Source organism: Doryrhamphus excisus, linkage group LG1, assembly GCF_037039965.1.
Source record: "Doryrhamphus excisus strain RoL-2023G ecotype Guam linkage group LG1, RoL_Dexc_Guam_v1.1, whole genome shotgun sequence".
In the NCBI taxonomy this organism is placed as follows: domain Eukaryota; kingdom Metazoa; phylum Chordata; class Actinopteri; order Syngnathiformes; family Syngnathidae; genus Doryrhamphus; species Doryrhamphus excisus.
Window position 1 is genome coordinate 13,279,054 of NC_136357.1, and position 25,783 is coordinate 13,304,836.

At 40.6% G+C, this 25,783-nt stretch overlaps 1 protein-coding gene across 23 annotated transcripts in view; it reads left to right on the forward strand.

Annotated features, from left to right (window-relative positions):
- The window catches only part of shank3a (SH3 and multiple ankyrin repeat domains 3a), a 237,474-nt gene that overhangs the window by 120,083 nt on the left and 91,608 nt on the right, over positions 1-25,783 (forward strand). For 21 of the 23 annotated variants that reach the window (XR_009130085.2, XM_078790453.1, XM_078790463.1 and 18 more), the window contains 4 exons: positions 18,033-18,141; positions 20,476-20,627; positions 23,198-23,365; positions 24,178-24,294. Coding sequence is in view for 22 of the 23 variants with exons in the window: in XM_078790453.1 (XP_078646579.1) it covers positions 18,033-18,141; positions 20,476-20,627; positions 23,198-23,365; positions 24,178-24,294 (546 nt within the window). In the remaining variant the exon portion in view is untranslated. Of the gene's footprint in view, positions 1-3,202; positions 3,698-16,692; positions 17,236-18,032; positions 18,142-20,475; positions 20,628-23,197; positions 23,366-24,177; positions 24,295-25,783 lie in introns of those variants that run through there. The other 2 variants (XM_058074742.2, XM_058074743.2) reach the window with 2 other exon arrangements.

A 25,783-nucleotide genomic window follows, 5' to 3' on the forward strand; every position in this document is an offset into this window, starting at 1 on the left:
TTGCTAATTTTTGGAAAAAAGTTTCCCATGATGCCTGGAGTGTAGAATCAGGAAGTAGTGAATTTCCGGATGCTAATATCACGTTTTGAAGTCTTATGTGGCGGCCGTGACGACAGCTTCTGCTTGGATTGCTTTACCGCGGAAGCTGTTGAACACCTATGAAACGCGTTTCAATTGTTGAAGCTAACGAGTGCCACTGGGAACACCAAGTGGAGGTAGGATTGCAAGGTTTATAGCGTGTTTTTCTGTATAAATATCTTGTGTTAGGCGGCACTGTGGTCGAGTGGTTAGCGCGCAGACCTCACAGCTAGGAGACCAGGGTTCAATTCCACCCTCGGCCATCTCTGTGTGGAGTTTGCATGTTCTGCCCGTGCATGCGTGGGTTTTCTCCGGGTACTCCGGTTTCCTCCCACATTCCAAAAACATGCTAGGTTAATTGGCGACTCCAAATTCTCCATGAATGTGAGTGTGAATGGTTGTTTGTCTATATGTGCTCTGTGATTGGCTGGCGACCAGTCCAGGGTGTAGCCCGCTTTTCCCCCGAAGACAGCTGGGATAGGCTCCAGCACCCCCGCGACCCTCTTGAGGAAAAAGCGGTAGAAAATGAATGAATGAATATCCTGTGTTACAACATAGACCTTCTTTTTATATACAAGTACAGCGTGTGTACACAAATGTTTTTCTTGAAATTTGGTGGGTGCCGCTTATATTCAGTAGTCTGGAATTTACACCACGTTTTTAATTCACTTATAGGTTTAGTATGAAGACAAATTACTCACGAGATACGTAGCTTCTGCTCTGGAGTAGCACAATAGGTAAAGAAATTGATGTGGATGCATCATATTCTTAGCGAGTTAGTATTGACAATCTGCATCTTGTACAATAGAAGTAACCATAATGATTAAAATAAGCCATAAAGTCATGAAGGTTACAGTCATACAACATTGTGTAATTACCTGCTGAATGCTGAGCAGTGTCAGTGCAGGCGAGGGGATGTCCCACTGTGAGTGTGCCCGAACTCAATCATGTGTAAAGGAAGTTAAATTAATCCATGCATGCATCGATTCATGCATTGATTCACTGATACATCATCCATGCGTGCATGCATCGCTTCCCTCATCCATCCATCCATCCATCCATCTATGAGTGACCTGGTATTAGACTTGATGTCCGGGCCTGAAAGACACTTTGCCTTGTTGCCTAACTTCATCTCACATTATTCATATTGTAAAGCTCTTGCCCTCGGGTGTGGTGCAACAGCCCACTTGCATGAGACTTTTATCATTCTGGGTCAGGAAGTATGAATAGATGGCTGTAGAATAGGACGCCAAAGGCACAAAGCACAATGGAGTTCTAATAATCATCAGTCTGAATAAATAGACTACACACATAGCTTTTCTTTCAGACGGGAGTTTGTAGTCTGTCCTCTTGTGTTCTCTGCCCCCTACATCACTGTAGCACATGGACCCGTTTCTAGCCAAGGTCCAAATATAGCGGATCATAGATTTGTAGCCATTGTATTGCGGATGCTGCTGTGCCTAATGTTGTTCTCTTTTTTCTGTTTGTTGAGCAAATGAACTTATTCAGTCCTTGAAACTGTGCTAATATGCATTACACTATTAATCAAAAAAAAGCAGGTCTTTCGCTCTTGTTGAGATTCCAGATTTTAGAAGTGTTCCAAAGATAGCCAAATAAAAAGTTGCTCTATTTTCTACCATTGTCCTGCAGTTATGTGCATGTGTGTGTGTGTGTGTGATAGTGAAAGCACCTGACTGGTCCTGATTCAGCCGTCTCTTTCTGTTGATTCTGATGACAGCATGCATTCTCCTCACCCCTATTGCACACATTCTAATGCATTCGAACAAAAGAGAGGTCAGTTGTCATATTTTATGTTGGGAAACAATAGTTGTTTTTTTTAACTCACTTAAATGTTGACAAAGTTTCAAAAATCATTTGACCATATAATTTTTTTGACAATTGTATTGCAATATGCTTGCTTTTGGGATCATAACTTTTAATTGCATGTTTTAACCTTTATAATATTGTAGATTTTAGTGGTGAATAGCGGCTCATACCTAAAAAAAAAAAAATTATAAATAATGAATTATAACATTGATAATGGTAGTAATGATAATAAAAATGAAAATCCTAAATAAAAAATAAATTAAAACGTTTATTAAGGTGGTTGTAATTTTCCATGGTGTACATAAATAACCCATAATATGATAATGATAATAACAAAACACCTAAATAAAAAATATGTCAAAATATGGTCAAAACATGTATGCGCACATGTAACTCCCCCTTAAAGCGAACACTGAAATGTGAATTTCTCGGTCAAGGTGACTCACATTGAATACATTTATATCAATAGTACTGTACAAAATATAGCATGAATTATTTCGTGAACTTATTTGATATTACAAACAAAATGCCTTTGTAATATTTATTTATTTGTAATATTTACTAAGAATGCGCCACATGGATCGCCATCAGATACATGTATTTTTATATTCATATCCAGGGTGTACCCCGCCTCTCGCCCGAAGACAGCTGGGATAGGCTCCAGCACCCCCCGCGACCCTCGGTAGAAAATGAATGAATGAATATTATTACATATCAAACCGTAACACAAACTTACCGAACCGCACTGTGATTTTCATGTATCATGCACCTCTTGTGTGTGTGTGTGTGTGTGTGTGTGTGTGTATGTATGTATACATATATGTGTTTCATTTTTTGGCCATATAATGCTATAGTAGGTGTTCATGTAAGAAGTCAAGTGATTTTGGTTATTATCATGATAACTATGGAAATTAGATAGTTACGTAGTTAAATATATCAGATATTGAATTAAAGTCTGACAATCTATTTTTTGTTTTCATTAAATATGTCCAAACAAAATGTACCTGTAGCTGCACGGCGGTCGAGTAGTTGGCGCGCAGGCCACACAGCTCGGAGAACTAAGTTCGATTTCACCTTCTGCCGTGTGGCATGTTCTCCCCGTGCATGCGTGGGTTTTTTCCGGATACTCCAATTTCCTCCCACTTTCCAAAAACATGCTAGGTTAATTGGCAACTCCAAATTGTCCATAGGTATGAATGTGAGTGTGAATGGTTGTTTGTCTATATGTGCCCTTTGATTGGCTGGCGACCACTCCAGGGTGTACCCCACCTCTCGCCCGAATACAGCTGGGATAGGATCCAGCATATATGCGACCCTAGTTAGGATGAGCGGCATAGAAAATGGATGGATGGGTGTTTATGTTCTCTGTGGGTGCATTAGCCTGATCTGAATTGTCACGAACGGCAATGAGAAACAAAGCAATGCAAAACAAACATGCTGCCATTGTCGCCATTCGGGTGGGTGGAATTAGTTGAGAGAGAAGAGCAGAATGTGTTTTTGGGGTGGTGGTGGGAGAGCGGGGAGGGTTTGGGTTCACATACAATACAGAAAGCTGAAGCTGGGTGTGTTTGTGAGTGTGGTGCTGAGTGGTAAATAGAGGAGGCTCTGTGCTTTTTTGTGGCCCTTTAATCAACACAGCAGAGCCGGCTAATACTAGACCAGCCCCTGGCTTATCAAGAACAATACAGAAAAAACAATATTTTACACAATTTAGCCACCTTTTAAAAATAATTCCTCTGGAGGACTCATGATGCTGCGTTCAGAGGGAGCTGCAAGGAGCAGATCTATTGAGGTTGGACACTAAGTTTAGTTATGTAATCATTCACTGTATGTGTTAGCCTCATTTTGTTGTTCAGTTCTGTTTTTCTTGTGCCTTTTGGTTTCGGTTTTGCCGTGTCCTTAACTTCTTGCTCAAAGTTTGCTTTCGCCATCAGTTTAGTGTCACAATAGTGAATTTTGGCATGATTGTCTTGCCTTCATATTCAGCCTTTGAATTGTGGTGCATTTTCTCAAGGAAAACATGTCGCATGACAAGGAGGAATCAATACACGTTTCAAATTACTTTTAATATGAGATAATTAAAGGTGTTTTCACATTGTATTGGGATATCTTCTTTTCTTTTTGGTCAGTTTAAAAGATTAAAATGTTTAAAAATGGGGATGTCCCAAACTGATCTTCAGCATTAGGATTGGCTGCCACTCTGCTGTTTTTTGCAGACATGTCCGAGTTGTTCTGTGGTGAAGTTAGTTTCACTTTGGATATTAAGCTTCGTAGCTACAGTGGCAGTTCCCCCTTAATGTGACCAAACTGCGAGGAGCTTGCACAAAAGTGCCACTCGAACCGCTGGTATAATAATACTACGCACCATCAATAAAATATGATTACGTTGAAGAGACATATATTTTAAATCACACAACAAAGTTTTGCACGCCTATTTTTTTCAATTTTATCCCGCAACCTTACTCACAGAGGTTTGTTACAAAAACCGAACAATATTGTTGGTCATGCTGTGTAATTAGACTGATTGGAGACAGCACAGTCTGGCGCAGCGCAGCGCACCCACGCCTTCATCCCTCCCACCACCGCAAGTGGCAAAGAGGAAGGAGAGAAGGCGTGAGAGAGTTTAACACAGCTAAGTGTAATCTTAACCAATCAAATGAATGCCTGTCATTGCCTTTAAATGCGCAGGGCCCACTGGGCTGCGCATCAGAGGCCACAAGGCACATCACCATGTAGACCACCTCTGTTCCTGACAGTCACATTAAACACAGCAGCAGGCTAATCCAGGCATCGCACTTGTGATAAACCTGCATTCATGCTATGTCATCACCAAATCTTGGTATCTCCTCCTAATTCTCATTGAGAAAAAATGAACAGTAAAAAATATATGCTACAGCCAGATTTTAACAACCAATGTTATATTAATCTTTGGTCTTAGTTGTTGTTAATTATTAGTTGTGTAATGGGTCACGTTCTCTGTTTCTACATAGTCCATGTTGCGTGCTGGCTCATTTGCATACTAACAGTGATTGGATGTTTGGGATTGGAGGGAGTGAGTGAGTGAGTGCGGCCACAGAGATGAGCGACTTCTAAAATGTTGATTTGCGGGGACAAATTCATTCATTCATTTTCTACCGCTTTTTCTTCACGAGGGTCGCGGGGGTGCTGGAGCCTATCCCAGCTGTCTTCGGGCGAGAGGCGGGGTACACCCTAGCTGTGAGGTCTGCGCGCTAACCACTAGACCGCCGTGCTGCGGGGACAAATGAGTAGATTAAATTACATATATTATACATACATTTTAAAATTGTTTTTCATTTTTCTATTAAAAGTAATGTTACAATCTGGTGTCGCTCTCATAGACCCAATGTTGTGCCTTTTTTCATCTCATGATACTCCTACTATTTGTAGGAAAGCATTCATGAATATGAAATTGTGCACCATTTTTCATCTATTTACCAGCACCGTCCCTGTGAAGACGCTGGGCTTATAAACCCAACTAATTGCAGTTGCAAACATCTGTACACAGTTACACTGAGGAAAAGCGACTGCGTCTTACTCTCAGCAGGAAGTGCAGCATTCCAAAATAAGAATACAGCGAAGGAAGTGATCTTTCCTAACAGATACTAATAATAAAGCAAACCTTTGTCTTGAAATATATATTACTTAAAAAAATGATTTAGCCTTCTTACAAAATAAAAAAATAATAATAATTTTCATTAGCCTCTGGTGGTGTAAACCCCTGGTCTAAGCTGGCACCCTTATTAAGGATGATCAACATTTAAATGCAATTAAATGGTTACATTTGTAGTCTGTGTATTGATGCACAAAGCTTAACAACAGAATAACATCACTTAATATAATAGCAGTTGTTATAGTTTAGGATTAATTCAGATTTGGATTCATGCACATTGTCTTTCTGTTGTTTTGTCATAAATATATCATATTTCATTGCAGGTTATACAGAAACATACAGTAACATGTGTATTCTGATGATGCTGTTGCTATAGTAACACCATCACTGGTTTTTTTTTGACATTGGGGAATGTTGTCTTTCTCCTCTCATGAATGATATATTCAATGTGTTCATCTTTAGTGTGCTAAATTATGAATCTGTGTGTGTGTGTGTGTGTGAATGAAGGCTATAAATGTCATACTCAAGCCTCCAGTACTTTTGTATGAGGCGTCACTTTAGCTTATAGTGGTGGAAATGGCAGAATATTTGTTTTGGCCATATATGTATTATAAAGGTTAAAGATTTTGTCAGTGTAAATCCTATTTCTTTTGGATTAAATCCATGAGCTGGCATAGAGTATATTAGTCTTTTTTGTAGCTGAGAGCATTACAATATAATCCTGTTAGATATGGATACTGGAGATTATGGAGGACTTGCCATCTGAAGCGAAAAACATGCAATACACACCACACACAGAGACGGAACAAGCAGAATAAAACGTCTACGTGTGTCTTATGGGAACTCTAAACACACACATTAACTGTGTAATTAATATCACTCTTATTGGACAGCTCCACTAAATGCACTATTTACCGCACAGTCTGCCTTCTTGTGCTACATTAACCGCTAAGACGTCATTCTAACTACAATTACATTCCAGGAGGCTGATCAACCTCACATTTGTTCATTTAGAAACAATTTCCCCCATAGGAAATACTCGAAATAGAAATTGTCAAACTATTCCCATTAAAAAAAAAAACCTTGGTTAACTGTACAGGCGATGTCATCTATTACTGTACTTCACGTGTGCCCCTCTTTTCCTGTGTCTCTGCCATACCGCATGTTACATTATTAATGGAACTACAGTGCCTGATTCTCGGCTGCCATACTTTTAAACCCATAAATTATACAAAAAAATGACAAATAGAACTGGTTACGCTATTTGACTACGTTGTCTAAGTGCTGCAAGAAGAGGATGGAAAAATCTTTGATGGTGAGCCCGGAAGAGGCACTATTGTAATAGCAACCTTATATTAAAAAATCTATTTGCAGGAAGTGTGAGAAGTAGTGAGAAGGTTAAGTTACACCATCAGGACAATCACTCCTCTGCTTATTTTGTGCATAAAAATGTCTTTCACACTACTTGCTGTTTACTATAGTAAGTAATGCACTTGTTATGTAGATTGACTAATGACTCACGTATAAAATAGACAATATACAATACATTAGCATACGATAATCAAATTCTGTGTGATGTTTTTGCTGAAAATGTTGTGTCCCTGCAGGAGACATGGAGGGTTAATGTCCGTCCATTCTCTATTCAGCCTTCATGAAAGTGACTATCAAGAAAGCGCAGGAAGACAGTCAGGAACACTTTGCACTGGGGGGCATGTTTGTGGTGGTGTTAGTGCAACGAGAAGAGGCACTTTTCTCCTTCAATATGTGACAGCGACTGCTGCAGCCACAATGTGTAGATAGGGCAAGTATTCTCCTCACGTATGGGACATGTATACAACAAGAGTTAAACACCATATAATTACATTTTGTGCACAGTGATATCACACTGATATTGTATCTCCTTCCCAGGCAGAGAAGAGGGACTCGGCTGCATCTGCGTTTCTCAGTTTTCAAGTAGTAGTTTCCAGTAGTACATTTAAACATTTATACTGCATGCATGTGATCGTTATCGGCCAATTTCACTCATGGATTATCTTTATCGGCAGCATAAAATCCTGATCGGAACATACCTACTTCATATGAATACAGATTTTTTTTTAAATATATGTTACAATAAGCTGTGATTGACTGGCCACCAGTCCAGGGTGTACCCCGCCTCTCGCCCAAAGACAGCTGGGATAGGCTTCAGCACCCCCTGCAACCCTCGTGAGGAAAAAGCGGTAGAAAATGAATGAATGAATGTTACAATAAGGCTGCATGGCGGGGGAGTGGTTAGCATGCAGGCCTCACAGCTAGGAGACCCAAGTTCAATTCCACCCTCGGCCATCTCTGTGTGGAGTGTGCATGTTTTCCATGTGCATGCGTGGGTTTCTCCGGGTACTCCGGTTTCCTCCCACATTCCAAAAACATGCTAGGTTAATTGCTGACTCCAAATTGTCCATAGGTATGAATGTGAGTGTGAATGGTTGTTTGTCTATATGTACCCTGTGATTGGCTGGCGACCCTGTGATTGGCTGGCGTGATTGGCTGGCACGAAGACAGCCGGGGTAGGCTCCAGCACCCCCGCGACCCTCGTAAGGATAAGCGGTATGAATAAAAAGTTGCAATAATTCTCATGTTAATAAAAAAATGGCCATTTTCATAACATGCTGTTACATGTTTTAGTGTTTTAATGTAATCTCATTTAATCAAAAAACACAAGTACGTCAAAGCAACAGTGATGTACCATGTAAATTTAAAGTGCACATTTACTGCATTACTATAGCAACCGGCAGAGTTGCGTTACTTCCATAATCCAGCCCATAAATTTGCATACATACACAACCACAGAGTAGTCAAAAGATGGAATTAGACCAGGAGCAGAGGAACACCGATAGTGTTGCTTTACAAGTTGACATCACCAACTACTGGCTTCACATTCAAATTGTAGCATTTTCAGTCATTTCTCCCATAGATGAAACTTAACCATTGTCATGTTAACCTTCCAGAAATTCAGTCTGAATTCTTGTTGGTGCTGACAGCCGGGCTTTGTGTATTCATGGGCGCATATTCAAATCCCAAGCTTCTTTTGAAATGTTTAGTCTGTCTCATGCATCCTGATGCATGGTGGCCCTCCTCCTGCTTGAGTTGTCATTCCTTTGTGCTCGTGCATTATGTGTTTTCCAGTGTACTCTCAATAGCCAAGTATATGATCCCTGCCAATAAATAGGGTTGCGTATCATTTACATATTTCCCAATACCGGTACCAAATTGGTACTTTTTAAACAAGATCCAAATTAGTAACTGACAAAAGGGAACATCTTGTCCAAAAAAATGCCAAAAAATGTATTTTTACAGAATTTTGTAACATGCAAGTTGAACAGAATAATCATGTAAATACTTCATTAATATAAATGAAATTATAAATTGATCAATTTGAACAAAAAGTCAAAATTATCACAGCAAAACCAACATAGATACATAACATACATACATAAAATATTTCACAAGGTTTCACACTACTTTTGAGAGCATACATTCCGCACAGTTGATGTTAGATGGCCATTACAATGTGGTTTTCTTGTTAATCCTATATGCAAGAGAAATGTTTTCATTGAGTAAAAGCATCTTGCAAAGCATGGTAAAGCATGTAAAAGCACGGTGTTAGGTGATAGGTTCAGATAAAAGATCTCTACACAAACTTCTGGTTTACTCCCCCGTTTACTCTATGTGCTGTGCAGCTATTGCCACGGTCTTCTATACTGCATACGTACATTGTTGCTGCTATTGGAACATTAATTTCATAATTAAGTGTAACAACCTGTCCATGTTGGAATGTTGATGTTCAGAATTCCAGTGTTTGATTGGTGGATTGATAATGAGGAAGTGTTATGTTGGTGTGGAGAGTGACAAAGAATTTAGGAATACGATGATGAAATTGAGCACTGCTGTTGGTGTGTTAAGGTAGGCAATAAAGTTTAAAAAGAGACGTTAGCTGCACAAAAATGAGCGTTTTGGCCTATATATTGTATCTTAGATGATCACCGTCACCTGTGCAGGTGAAATGCATCACATGCAATACTGTCTTGACAGTTGATGGCAGTAACTTTGATAGCTCCTTACGTACACCGATAGCTACTTAGATCTTCGTTCTGGTTACTACTGATTACTTCTGCATCAGTGCCGTAATGGTACTTGGTTTCGGTATGCATCCCTACCAATAAGCATCAAGTTGGTGAGCTTTGTGATGACTACTCAACCATGGTGGCCAGCTGTGAGGCACCAGAGGCCATGTGGCGGCATGCTAATGAGTGTAAATATAGGCCAGCCAAAGTGTCTGACACACATAGCATATGTACATGTGTCACACATGAATGCACAGCGGCTATTGAACTTCTTTCAAAGTACTTGCATCAAAAGCAGAGGGGGGTGGGGGAGGCAAATTGCTGCAGAAGACAGTGGAAGGTGGATCAGCTGCATTCTGTCATTTGTGGCATTCAGCATCATGTATGACTCGAAAAAATCCATCATATTTGCATGACGCGGCGTGGTTATTAGGATGCATCCAAGCTGAAAAGAGGGGCTGCAATTTTGTTAATATGTTTTTTTTTGTTTGTTTTTTCACTAGAAATGTGTGCCGAACCTTTAGCAGCCATCTGTGCAACTGATATTGCAGGGACAAAAATAAACTATCAAAGCAAGGTGCAAGTGAAGAGTCATCTGCTTTCTTCTCTTTAGTGGCTGGATGGTAATTATGTTATTATTATTCTTCACTCTATATAGAACATAACGAGACCAGAACACAACACAGCTGATGCAAGGAGATACATGTAAGATGAGGCACGTGTTCTGAGTTATATTTCATAATTTAGAGGCCGTTGAGTGTTGTTTTTTTTTTGTTGTTGAGATCTCCTGCCTTGTCCCTCATTGACCCATGCAATTACTTGTACATATTATTACCACTTCAATGAAAGAACAAGTGTGTGCAGCTTCTTTCAGAGATCACCAACACTGAAGTGGTTGTTTTTCTTATTGTTAAATAAATCTAATTTCTCCCACAGAACATGATGCAAATGGAGAAACTGTAGTCTGGTCCAGTGTCAAACTGTTGCCGTGATCAAATCTGTATTAATTGTACAGGGAATGTTTCAAGTAATACTTAAAATCAGGGCTCTCAAACTCAATTTACCTGGGGGCCACTGGAGCTAGGGTCTGGGCAAGGCTGGGCCGCATCAGGTTTTCCAAAAAAAAAAAAAACACATTTATTAAAAACAGAAAAATATACAAACTTTTTCAGTGCTTTGGTTCCGATTTTCTACAATAAAAGCTCTGATAAAACATTCCACTGTTCTCAAATATCTTAATTTTCATTTTTTTGCACAAAATAAGATGAAAAATAAACAAACAAATCAAGAATAAAGAAAATCAATCAATCAATAATAAATAAATATAATAATAATAATAAAACAGCAAATAATAAAAACTTAAGAAACCACATATAGTTGGTGGGTAGACAAATTATTTTTTTCAGATTAAAATTAACAAAGCATTATTAGAGCCCTGTAGACATGACAAAACACAACTATAGTCACATTTATACTCTTTTTATTTACAACATATTGCGCAACTGCAGGGTCTTGAGACACATGCTAACTCGCAAACTAGAGAGCTAGCGACCTAAACGGTAGCCTTCAAGTTATTTCCTTTAAACTTAAATAGCCAAAAACTTACCACTTCCACACGGATAGGGAGGATAACTATTAATAGTTATTAAACCATTGAACATGAACATTAATCAAACGTAATAATTTTTTCCGAGTACATGATACCATACAGCATCCATATCAAACTTGCGCGGGCCGCACTAACATTAAACTTTCATATCAAGGCGGGGGCCTCAAACTCGTGTCCTGCGGGCCACATTTGGCCCGCGGGCCGCGTGTTTGAGACCCCTGCTTTAAGTTATAAAGCCTTAAAAGCCATAATGCAAAGGTGAGTTGTGCTATACCTTGTCTTTAATTGTAAAAAGCTCAAACATTTTGAGGGACAGCCGGGACAGCATGCCCCCCAGAGACGGCAGGACCCCTCTGCGGGAGGGGCCAAGACACCAATCCAGGCAGAGCCAGCAGGAGCCTTCTGGCGGACGGCCAGGACGGCAGCATCATCAGGATACACCGAAGTGCCTGTGGGACAGAAAGTAGAGGCGGCTGTAGTGTAGGCTGAGCTTGGACAGGAACTGGAGGCAGCACCTGGCACGTGGGGCGAGCCGGGACATGAACTAAAGGCAGCAGCTGGCATGTGGGTGACGCCGGGATGCAGCAGGTTGTCCTCAGCCCGTCGTGGAACAGAAGCAGGAGGCAACTCGGCCCAGCGTTAAGTAGAAGCTGGAAGTGACTTGTCCTCAGCGTGGTGTGAATGAGAAGCAGGAAGTGACTTGTTCTTGCCCTGGTAAAGACGCGGAGCAGGATGCAAATTGTTGTCAGTCTGGCAAGGAGGCGAAGCAGGAGCCGGGACAGGAACCACAGGAAACTGTGCTTCCCCAGTTGCACATCCCCACTCCCAAAGGAGCGTATTCCAGACATCCCACACTGCTGAACAACGAACCCAGGGCAGGTGGAGGGAGGCTTGGAGGAGGGTAAAAGGTTCCTCTCGCTCTGACGGCCCAGCCGATACAGGTGGTGGCCTAAGACGTAGTGCCGGGATAGGAGGAAGCTTGGCCTTGAACTGGCGTGGAGCAGGGATTGGAGGTATTGGGGGTTGAAGGTGCTGACACAGGAGTTGGAAGTTGGATGATGTGGTGCTCACACCAAAGGCATCAGAGGATTGAGAGAACATGGCGTCGGCACTGGGGGCATTGGACAATTTAGCTGATGTGGCGCCTGTGCCAGAGGCATTGGAGGATCAAGATGACGGGGCACTGGTGGCATTGGGAGCTTGAGACGGTGTGGAGTAGGCACTGGGTGCATCGGACGCTGATGTGGGCCCCAGGAGTGTCGGCACTCCAGGAGCATCAGAAGCTTGTAGAGATGCGGTGCATGCATTTTATTAAAGAGGACCTATACCTCATTTTTCGACCCTTTGTATTGAGTTGTGGACTCCTATAGAGCAGCTACACAGAATAACCCGCACAGAAAACCTTTTAGACTTTGCAGAATCTGCACCTATTCCTAAACCTGTATTTCCTTATGCCCAAATTGCTTCCTAACTATGAACAATATAAGGAAGTCCGCCCTTCTGTGACATCACAAAGGGGCAATTTTACCAGGCCTTTGAAACAGAGTGTTTTGAACCATTCGTAACTTCTTTCATTGCTCACTTACAAATGCTCAAAGCTCAACATTCTAATGGCATTATCGGTCAGAAAAGTGAAAAAAAAAGCATAAGATAAGATTAGATATGCCTTTATTCATCCCTCAGTGGGGAGATTTGCATTGCACAGCAGCAAGAGTACAGAGCCAGTTAAGCAGTACAAAATACACAATATAAAAAATAAACAATTTTATCCAGAGTTATATGCAATACAGTTTGCAGATAATATGAAATTAGATGGGCGGCAAGTGGTTAGCGCGCAGACCTCACAGCTAGGAGGACCAGGGTTCGATTCCATCTCTGCCATCTCTGTGTGGAGTTTGCATGTTCTCCCCACAGAGATGGCATGCGTGGGTTTTCTCCGGGTACTCCGGTTTCCTCCCACATTCCAAAAACATGCTAGGTTAATTGGTGACTCCAAATTGTCCATAGGTATGAATGTGAGTGTGAATGGTTGTTTGTCTATATGTGCCCTGTGATTGGCTGGCGACCTGTCCAGGGTGTACCCCGCCTCTCGCCCCAAGACAGCTGGGATAGGCTCCAGCACTCCTCGCGACCCTCGTGAGGTAGAAAATGAATGAATGAATGAATGAAATGAGATGAAATATATGACCAGTCTATACACTATGAGATCTTGCTAGTGAGTTAATATGAGGCATTATAGAAATAGTTAATTTAGGACTTAATTTAGGTTCCCTTTAAGTTAGAGATCTTTACACACCAGAGACTACTTGTAGTGAGAACACACAGTACATTGTTGAAGCCTGGTAATAAAACATTGATTTGTCCTTCAAAAACATCAGCATGTGTAATACAGTATTGCATTTCCCTCAAGCTACATTTGTTTTTTTGTTTTTTTTTACCAGCACATGTACACTTCATGTGCCTGAGCCATCAGCTCAATCAACTCCCAGGCCTTATGGAGCGATTGACGCCAATTTCCGTGTTAGTGGACTCAACTTCCTGTGTTAGTCATTGATTTCCCACTGGTAAACAGCATTCAGGTTCCAAAGACTTTTCAATGGTTATTTATTTTGTTTACTTGTACTGCTTTAATATTACATATGCATGATTGTTGTTTAGTATTATTGAATATGATGTTTTATATATTGTTTTATTTGTTCAATGACAAACTTCAATGACTGTTTCTCATTTAGTTGCACTTACAAATCTTTAGCCATTATTAAGCCATTCATCAATGCTCTCTCACAATTGTTCTTGATGTAACAACCTAATTGAATAAATACAAACTATTGTAATGCAGTAGCTGTCCTCACGTGCCACACAGAGGGACTGATGTCTTAATAACAACAATAATAATAACGCTACGGCTCATAAATCTGCTCTCTTGCTTTGCTGTTTCTAAGTGATGTGCAGTTTCAGTGACAACTCGGCCTTCTCCACTGTCCCTTGCTTTGTTTTTGGGTTGTTCTTCGTGATGCATATTTTTACAACTCAGACAGCACAGATTGGTTCTTGTGATGCATGTTTAAGAAACTGCTGACTCAGTGTCATCACATTTTAGTTTGTTGTTGTGTGTCTGCTGTACATCTGTTTCTGGATGTCAAGACCATCTTTGTTGACGTCATTTCTCATAGCACAGATCATTTATACTTATTTTACAGCACATTTCTGCATGCACTTTCAATCACACGTCACCAATGACGTGTGTGGGTGACGTGTGAGGTTCATGGCTGGTGAGACATTGACTCTTTTGGAAGTTTTTTCATGTTAATACAGGTTGCCCAAGAGAATAACAAGAAAATCTATTATCGGTGTATGAAGTACATGCAGCCTTTCATTGTCCAGGAAAAGTTCTGGTACTTTGTTGCAAAAGTACCATCTGGTGAGCTTGGGTGTATAATCCTCCATCTTGGCAGTCAAATTTATTTTTTCATTCAGCAGAGCATCAAAATATATTGCATTTGACTGTCTGCTAGCTAGTACTATGCTGTCAAAATAAAACACTTTCCCCCTATAGAACGGCAATGACAATCCCCTTCCAACTCATGCACGCCCCTACCCTTTTTGGATGCAGCGTTACTGCAAGTGCCTCTCGTATGGCATTTTTTATGTATTTTATTGTCCATTTAGCAAGTATTATGGTGGCACACTTCCATTAAAGACATTACACGAGCTGTAACTGTAACATCTGTAACAGTACATTATTGGCCACATGCTGACAAAGTGAAAGTGACCAATGCAAAACTGGCAGGTGCCATGATCTAGCTCAGTGTGCAGTGTGATGGTAGGCAGGCACACTGGCGACAGCCTCAGGATCTGGAAACGTGCAAATTCAGTCATTTTTACTTAGGGAACTGTTAAATGTTTTGAATCATTCATTCATTCATTCATTCATTTTCTACCGCTTTTTCCTCACGAGGGTCGCGGGGGTGCTGGAGCCTATCCCAGCTGTCTTCGGGCGAGAGGCGGGGTACACCCTGGACTGGTCGCCAGCCAATCACAGGGCACATATAGACAAACAACCATTCACACTCACATTCATACCTATGGACAATTTGGAGTCACCAATTAATCTAGCATGTTTTTGGGAGGAAATCGGAGTTTTGTGTGTTCTAAGGATATAAAAACAGATTAAAAAAAGATGCAGCTGAGAATGCTACTTCTCTACAAAAGTAGTGTTTCCAAGTTTCCAAGATACAGTAAATATGAAATTTATTCAAAATAAAGCAAAAATGGTAGTTTATCAGAAGGTACAATCTTGTGTGAAATGCTGTTGACAGATGATGAATATTTTTCTCTTGCTGGGAATCACCAACTCCAAACACGTCTGCCTGAGCTTGCCTCATAGAAAGATTTCCTGGGTTCACACTCACATTCATACCTATGGACAATTTGGAGTCACCAATTAATCTAGCATGTTTTTGGAATGTGGGAGGAAACCGGAGTACCCGGAGAAAACCCACACATGCACGGGGAGAACATGCAAACTCCACACAGAGATGGCCGAGAGTGGAATTGAACACGTTATCATCATGATTATTGTTATTATTTTCATCATCTTAAGTTAAGTGCATACTATATGCATGCCATAGTTATATTTATATTATATATATGTTTGTTTTTTTTAGCCCTTGACATCGGCCTGTTAAAAATGGATCTGCTCTATAATACTATTAAATGTTACATATGATGTCCTTAAAAATGGATGACCCTCAGGACTACAGCGCCCTTATTTTCGTTTTGTTCTGCAAACTTGTAGCATTTGCTGTCATGCAGTTGCTTTAGGGCTTGTGTAGGTAATTTTAGCATTTATGGAATTTCTTTTGTAATTTTTTATGGTGCGGTTTTTGCTTTTGGTTTGAGATCATTTCTGTGTTTTGAGTATTTGGACTAAGGATGAGCCAGATACTCGTTAAAAACGAGTGTCTGTTACGGATGATGCGTTTTTGTCGGATACAAATATGAAACGAATACCTTTCATCATTATCCATATTTGTGTTGAAAGAAAATGCTTCTTATGCTCTGTGATTGGCTAGTATTTTTTTAAGAAAAATACATTGAACAAGGCTGACGGATTATTTCCCTGTTTGCCATCATTGCATGTTTGCATGAATTAACAACTTCACACCGATCAATAAACAAATAATGTAATAATTGCAGATCACTTCCACACATACACAGTACACATATAGTGGAATAATAATAATAATAATCAGCAATTGCTATATTTAATTACCTAGCATAACCACTTCCGGTTCATGCCCCGCCCATTCTTTGTACAAATACAGATAGATATCATTTACATGTGTGAACAGATACTGGTAGTGGTGTACTCGCTCATCCTTAGTTTGGACGTTGCCACACGTTTACCCCTGTCGCCCACCGTAGGTTTGGAACGTGAGCAAAAGCAGGTCAAAACACTTGCTAGTGTTCAAGCATCAAGACGTTCAATTTCTGTACTCATGCAGAAAAAGTCACTTGTATTATGGGAAACATTTACTCAGTATTTCTTTGGAGGGCTTTCATCACTGTCAAATAGTGAGAACTGTATCAAATACAATATACGTCCCATCCACCCTCATCTTCCTTGAGGCATTGAGACCACAAACAAATGCACAGCATACAGTACATATGCACAAAGAAGTGTGCTCTTCTTGCTCGTGTGCACATTGGCTGCCAGAGCTGTCTTTGTATCCACATCACCATAACAACTGCAACAGCAGCATCTCAACAGTGGGAAAAGAGAGATAGGGAAGGAAAAAAAAAACAGAAACATTCTCTCCTATGGTTGGAGATGGTGAGAGTAGCGGTCGGCGGCTCATGGCGGTGTGTGACGAGGAGGTGGGGCAGCCGGCTTCTAAGACGATACGGAGCTTATGTGAAGTAAAAGTCCAGTAGTGTTCTCGTGGAGGAAGTATAGGCAGTATTAGCATATAATGCTGCACAAGGTGAGTGATAAATGTTAATGTTGTCATTTATGTTTATGTTTGTCTATGAAATAACTGTGAGCAATTTAATGTAACGAAGGTTTGTCATGCATATGTAGTATATGCCCTTAATCCTGTTTTGTGTATTTTTTTGCTTTTAATAAAACTTTATCACTTAATCAACAATAGCTACATTGCATAGACTTTTCATATTATGCCAGTTTGGATGCTTTTTTGTTGGTTTGCATCAGCAAGCAATTTTACATTGTAAACCTTCATGTAAAATGTCGACATTTAAATAAATATGGCGAAGGGGCATGATTAAATAAGTCAGTTTCTTCATCCTCCTTTTCAAACATGTTAGATTGTGCATGTGTAAACATGTCCATGAATATTTCAAGTCAAGCACAAGGCAGTAATGTGGATTAGAATTTGGGATGGGACTGTCTGCATACTGTATGTTGACTGGTGTGTGCACTCATTGATTTAAAGTGCTTGGAGACATTTCACATCATTACAAGTGAGAAAATAAAATTCATTAGTGTTAACACCCCCCCAGACCTTTTTTTCACGTTCCTTTGTCGGTCCTCCCATAACGGCTTATCGACTGCACACGGCCCGTTTATTTGATGCGATGACAGAAGAGAAATAAAACCTTCACGCACACACACAAGAGGAGAGTAGCGAATTAAGCTTTCATCTCAGCCCTGCATTATTAAACACAGTCAGCCACATGAGTCTGGCATCACCCAATCACAGCTGTCTCTTCCGTCGCTTCCTCTCCCCTTTCCCCTGGTCCCCTTGTCTCTCTCCATTAGGCCAACCTGAAGAAGTTTATGGAGTATGTGCAGCAAAGGAACATTGAAAAGGTGTCACGGTTTTTGGAGAAAGGTTTGGACCCCAACTTCCACGATCCTGACACAGGAGGTGAGGCGCTCAGATGTTCATTGACTTTTTTTTTTTTCTTCTCCTAACTACTGCTGTCATCTCTCACACGGTTGAGTTTTGGTGAAATTAAGCCTTCACTAAAGCTGGCTTTGTTAATCTCCTCATGTTTATTCAAATGTTTGTCCAAGCGTGGCAGAAATTTGCATGTTGGGTGACCTGTAGTCTTTGAGCAGGAACAAGAGAATACTTTCAATCACAGCCAACAGGAAGTAGTTAATCTCGCAGGTGTTCACCAGCTTTATGGGTCAGTTTACATAACCTTTTGAGTAAAAATGGACACAAATAATATCATTTGGGCTGCTTTTGTCCTTTGGCATTTGAAGACTGGAAACTTTTGAAAAGGAAGTTAAAATGTATGTTTAATTACTTTAAAGCCATAACTTTCAAAAATGCATTGGTGTGCAGAGCCAGCTGGGATGAACACGATCAAATCCTTATCCTCAGTTGGGGTATGCTGGAGCTTATCCCAGCTGTCTTCAGACGGGAGACGTTGTACACCCTAGACCGGTCGCCAGCCAATCACAGGGCACATATAGACAAACAACCATTCACACTCACATTCATACTTATGGACAATTTGGAGTCACCAATTAACCTAGCATGTTTTTGGAATGTTGGAGGAAACCGGAGTACCCGGAGAAAACCCATGCATGCACGGGGAGAACATGCAAACTCCACACATAGATGTGGGTGGAATCAGACTCAGGTCTCCTAACTGTGAGGCCTGCACGATAACCACTCGATCACCGTGCAGCTCGTTTTATTATTACATTGTTATATTACGGTTTTGTATATTATTAATGGTTTGTATCATTGCGATGTGAGAGTGATGGTATTAAGATGTGGATTAATTTCGATGAAGTCCCCACTAAAGACTGCACAGCCCACTACTGCAAAAATGTATGTGCTTCACATTCAAAACTGAAATAACAGTAGACCAGAGAACTGTTGCTGTGTATGCATTGCTGAAAGAGATGATCCTTAACACTTATCCAGTAAAGTGCACATACACTGTGACCAGCAAAGATACATTACTCCAATTCCAAAAATGTTGAAATTCAGAAAGACAAGCAGTTATTACAAATGTAAAAGTTGTTTTTGTATGCCAAAAAAAGTTATGTTATGTTACTAGAGTTTTGTCCTTTGATATACGTAAATCTGTCTGTTTGTGCTAGAATGTAGTGGGATATCATGACAAGTCAAAGGAGATGTATTATGTATATACTTTTTATGTATATACTTTTTCATTGGATGTATAAGTGGGTCCTGGTCTTGCCCCACTTTCAATGCAAAATTAATGATAATACAATAACACAGTCAAACCTTGGTTGACTGTATATATGCCCCAGTTTTGTATTTTTTTTTCTTACACTTCTCTCGTTTTCCGTACAATATTGCACAAGTGAGTTTACCCTGTACTGTATCATGCCACAAAATCAAGTGACCAAACACAGCACCCTATGTGTTGCTGACTCACTGTCCATGCATTTTTTATTGAGTTCAACTGCTAAATAGCCTGCCATGGGGCCAAAGAAAGTTGTGGATTCCATCAATAATGAGTGTGAGAAATACTATTGAATTCTATCACTGCATCAACAATAACTATAATGTACTATATAATATTCTATAACTATAATGTTACATTTTTCATTGATTTTGCATTGTTTTATTCGTGTGAAGATATAATTATTTCCTATCAAATATTCATTCATTCATTTTTCATACCGCTTATCCTCATGATGGAGCCTATCCCAGCTGTCTTAGGATGAGAGGCGGGGTACACCCTGGACTGGTCGCCAGCCAATCACAGGGCACATATAGACAAACAACCATTCACACTCACATTCATACCTATGGACAATTTGGAGTCACCAATTAACCTAGCATGTTTTTGGAATGTGGGAGGAAACCGGAGTACCCGGAGAAAACCCACGCATGCACGGGGAGAACATGCAAACTCCACACAGAGATGCCCAAACGGAGAATCTAACCCAGGTCCCCCTGATCGCCTGTGCGGCCCGGTCTGTACGTCATGTGACATTAAAGTAATCATGCCAACTGTAGAATATGGAAGACAAGTTCCATCTGAATGGCCGAAGAAAAACAAAATGAAGACTTTGAAGTGGCCTAATCAAAGTCCTGACCTGAGTCTTATTGAGATGCTGTGGCATGACTGAATTACAACAATTCTACAAAGATGAGTGAGCCATTCATCCACAGCTCTTACGGAATTTATCTTGTAATTGTATTATATTATGCAATAATGTGACATAAAACTCACCGGGGATGGGTTTTTTTTTGTGCTTTTTCCAGAATGTCCCCTCACGCTAGCATCACAGCTGGAAGGATGTGCAGAGCTCATCAAAGTGCTGAAGAGTGGTGGTGCACATCTGGACTTCAGGACAAAAGATGGCATTACATCCCTGCACAAGGCGGTGCGCAGCAAGAACCACACAGCGCTCATCGTGAGTGACACGCACAATCCAAAGAGAATGGTGACTCATCTCTTTCATTCATTCTGCAACAACAATGGCCCCACTTGCAAATTATAGCCAAATATGAGTCTGTGAGCGGGCAATCTCAATCAGAGTGTGTTTGAACAATTTTTGCACAATGTGGGGCCTTGCATTTCCGCTTTGAATGAGCTGACATTTACTGAATGCTCTCTTACAGTGGAGTACATGACTCAGCTTACTTCCATGAGTCATGTAATTGATTTTCCCGTTCATCCACAAGATTTGGAATATGTTGTTTACTTTCTCTTATGTGTTTCAGGATTCAATGTCACTTGTGCGTATGCTTTTGTTGTTACGGTTTCCATTGTGCTGTTTCACGGCCTGTAAAAATAACTTTATGGGATCAGAGTTGGACACAAAATAGCACTAAAAAACTCAAATGGCACTAAATAGAGAGCAGACTTCCACCAGTGCCGTTATTTGGGTCAGTGTAAACCTTTAGATAACCTCCTACTGCTTGCCATAAATCCTCATAATTAACACGTCTAATCGGTTAATAGCACAGTCTCCTACAGTTGTTGAGTGTGTGCTCTACAAACAGCTGTTGTGGTCTTTAATTTGGCACATAGCTGTGGCTGTAGGCAACCAGTTGTATTTTTTGTTATTAACTCCACAAGATGGCCGTCGCTGCATTTGAAGTATCAGGTGTGGTCAGCATTCAACAGCTCTTTCAACCTCTGCACACACTTTAAAATGGTGGTTGTACGACTTGTGTGATACAATTGCAGAATAATAGTTTACAATTGTTTACAATAAGCTGAGTTGTGCAATATACTTACAAAATATACTTATAAGTACACTTCCCTTCCATTTTCTCATCAATCAATCAATCAGTCAAACTTTATTTGTAGAGCACTTTTCATACATACGTATAATGCAGCACAAAGTGCTTTATATGTTAAAAAAAGAAAGACAACAACAACACACATATACACACACACTCGCACAGACACACACATAGGAAGTTTGTTTGCCTGAGTACAGAGGAACCAGTTCAGGAAGCGCTGCCATCTGCACTAGGGCCATGATGCCGCAACTCAGGGGGCCACCACACAACAGGTAGGCAGGGGACCCACAGTGCTGCAGTGTGGCACCACCACAGAGCTCCCAGCCACCCCAGTCGGTAAGCCCCACGAGAGGAGACACCCCAGCGCAGAGAGCCCCCACTGAGGAAACACTGGATATATGGGATAAGAAATATAAAAACATAAAATAAGAATATAGAAAGTATATATAGAAATAAACATAAAACATAAAAGTGAATTATATAAGAACATTCATAAAAACTAAAATAAGCATTTGTAACACTATAAAAACATTTGGTTAAGATCCAAAACAAAAGGTATAGGGTATAAAATGACCATTGGATAAAAGTCAAGTTCAAAGGTTAAAAAAAAGAGTATACTAAGATTAGAGTTAAAAGCTAAATTATATAAGTGGGTCTTGAGCCTATTTTTAAAAATCTCTACGTTCTCTTTGTGTTCTCTGTCAAGCATTTTCTCATGCACTCCAAATCATCATAAACTTGAAAAAAATAATTTTTTTCAAACCCAAGTTAGCACTCAAAATTGTGTCATTAGGATTTATGCATTTTTAACAATATTAACAATATTAAAAAATATTTACTCTAATCCCCTTCATCTTTTTAAGAGTATCAACTGTGTTCAAGCACAGCATGTAATTCCAAACAGTAAAATTAGCACAACACAAGCGGTGCCGTGGCTGGTGCATCGTGTAGCATCCACATGTCATTAGCTCTGTTCACTGTTTCCCACAGTTCTATGGTCTATTTCTGGGGGTGACGTAATGATGTCTTAACTTAATTTGGATAATTGAGAGTTAAATATTTGCATGTGATTGTAATGGACGCAGTTGGAGAGAGGAATAACATTGTGGGAAAGAAAAAAAAACCTGACAAGCACAACAAATATGTTGAGAACTACAAATGAACTTTTTTTGTTGTTGCGTTTTTGTTATTGTCCTTTCTAATGTCACCATCAAGAAGGAACCGCCTTTAAGTGCTTTGAAAAGATCGTTACGCGCTTTCATGTCAGGAGTGCTCAAAGGAAACCCACAATTTGTACATGTTTATGTCTTGTTTCATTGATCGTGTTCTCCGTCAAGCATTTAGATATCGGCAGCCCTTGAATGCACCACAGTTATGTGTTATGAGATGCAAAAGTGAAACCTACCAACTTTCTGAGACAATGCCACAGCTTCATTAATCATGCCACAGCTACATTAAAGTATTTGTTTAATGTAACAACAATGTCGGTAAGTTGGCAACACTGTTCACTCCTGCTACATCTTCTTATTCTCTGGCAAACTGGCGACATATGAGGTGTGTTAACAAGAGTTACGCAGGCATTATAATGTGGCAAACAGGTAAAATGTATTTTTATTTAAATGTATTTGGTGATGGTCCAATTTTATTTATGGCTAGCTGTTTTTAAATGATGATTAATATACATTTATTGTTGCTTTCCTAATGTGTAAGTTCTCAACTTTGTCCTCTCCAGACACTGTTAGACTTGGGTGCATCTCCTGACTATAAGGACAGTCGGGGGCTGACTCCTCTTTACCACAGCTCCATGGTGGGAGGAGACCCTTACTGCTGCGAGCTGCTGCTGCACGATCATGCACAGGTCGGCTGTGTGGATGAAAACGGCTGGCAGGAGATACACCAGGTAAAAAAAATGTACACAACAACTATTTGCTAGTATTTGGCACAGACGTGACAAAGCAATGAAGCAGACCATCGTATCCATGCACATACACATACTGTACAATAGCATTGTGATAGATCCATCCATCCGTCGCTTGGGTCGCAGGTATGCTGGAACCTATCCCAGCTGACTTTGGTCGAGAGGCGGGTACACCCTGGACTGGTCACCAGCCAATCACAGGGCACATATAGACAAACAACCATTCACACTCACATTCATACCTATGGACAGTTTGGAGTCGCTAATTAACCTAGCATGTTTTTGGAATGTGGGAGGAAACCGGAGTACCCGGAGATAACAAACTCCACACAGAGATGGCCCAGGGTGGAATTGAACTTGGGTCTCCGAGCTGTGAGGTCTGAATGCTAACCACTCGCCCGCTGTGCAGCCCGGTTCTTTATTTTAGTTTTCATGATAGTACAGTTCCCCCTTAGACAGAAACAACTTGGTATCATATTGAGCTCACTACAGTATTTTTCCAGAGAAAATAGTCTGAAATTGTGGGGGCTTTGTGGGGTGGGGCGTGCTTGTTGGTAGGAAGCAGTCCCTCACCTTTCATACATTCTCAGTGACCTTTACATGTAAAACCAATTAACCTAGCATGTTTTTGGAATGTGGGAGGAAGTACTCGCATTGCATGGGGAAATCACGCAAACTCCACACAGAGATGCCCAACGGAGATTGTGGCCAACATGCTAGCCACTTGGTCTCTGTGCGGCGTGATACACTTATTTAAAAATAATTAAGCAAATGTGTAATTCTTGTCCTTGCAGGCATGCCGCTATGGCCATGTGCAGCACCTGGAACATCTGTTGTTTTATGGGGCTGACATGAGCGCCCAAAATGCTTCTGGGAACACGGCCCTGCATGTGTGTGCACTCTACAACCAGGTAAATGTACACCCGCACACATTCAACAGTAGCATTAACAAGCAAGCCAACGACAACATATGAGTTTTTACAATCAGGGGCTGTGCAAGCAGGTGGCTTGTAAAGCGAAACCTAAGCCGAAGCAAATCGGAATGATGCAAACCCAGGGCAAACATGACCTTACTCATATTCTTTAGTTATAGGTTAACTTAAAGTGAGTTGATTATATGCCTTTGCATGTATAGGTTCTTACATTTCATGTAGAGGACACACCTTGCTAGCCCATAGACAAAACCACAATATCAAACAATGTGAATACGACAGAAATTGCAGCAGTGTGAACAAGGCCTAAAAGCTTTCCTGCTTTGGATACAATCAAAATGAAAGCCAGTATAGATTTGTCCATTTTATATTTGGGTGTGCAATGTCTTCACGGGAGCTCCCGCTGTGTGTGTCGGTGTGGGTCCCCATAAGAAAGGACTGTTGTTCTTCTCCCTGTGGAGGCAAACTCACCAAGATGAGTTGATTGATCTCTCTGACAGACATGCCTTAGCAGGGTTTCCCGAAAGCTTGAAACCTGCTTATCTGCTACAATTGTGCACAATCACAGAAGAAAATGGGCAAGCACAATCCCACGTATCCAGTGCCCAAGATAAATTGATCCATATGAGTATTCCTCAAGGGAAATGGAATCTGAGAGATGAGGAGGAATAAAAGATCCTAGATCTGTGGGAACAGAAGACTTTATTGGTTCCAATCACAAGGTGTAACTGTCTACTCTCATAAACTCAGTGGACGTTTAAGTTGTCAGATGTACTCAGCTGGAGGGAATAAATGCCCAGTAGGTGGTCACTTTCCTGGAAAGACGCATCCACAGGAGGTGTTGGGATCAGTAGAGGAAAATTGACGCAGTCAATGACAAGCGGAATAAATATTGTGTAAGGAACTTTAGGGGACAAAACTATTCCAGCTACTACATCCAGCCACTTTTATGCTTGAAAGTACTTTATTTAAGCAACAAATCTGTAAAATTTGCTTAAATATGTATATTTTCCGACTAACCACAAAACAGTAATGACCGTCTAAAAACTTGTTAAGATGGCAACAGAGCTCTATAGTGCTTTTTGAATCGGCTGTCATCAAAGAAGACTGACAATGATTGTTAGTAGACTAATGCCATTGCGATCCTGAATGTGCTAGCCTTGTCTCTTGTTGAGTTTTAGAAAGTTTAATTGTCAATTGGAGAGAGGAAATCTTTGCAGCGAACAAAATAAATATCATTCATTCATTCATTTTCTACCGCTTTTTCCTCACAAGGGTCGTGGGGGGGTGCTGGAGCCTATCCTAGCTGTATTCGGGCGAGAGGCGGGGTACACCCTGGACTGGTGGCCAGCCAATCACAGGGCACATATAGACAAACAACCATTCACACTCACATTCATACCTATGGACAATTTGGAGTCGCTAATTAACGTAGCATGTTTTTGGAATGTGGGAGGAAACCGGAGTA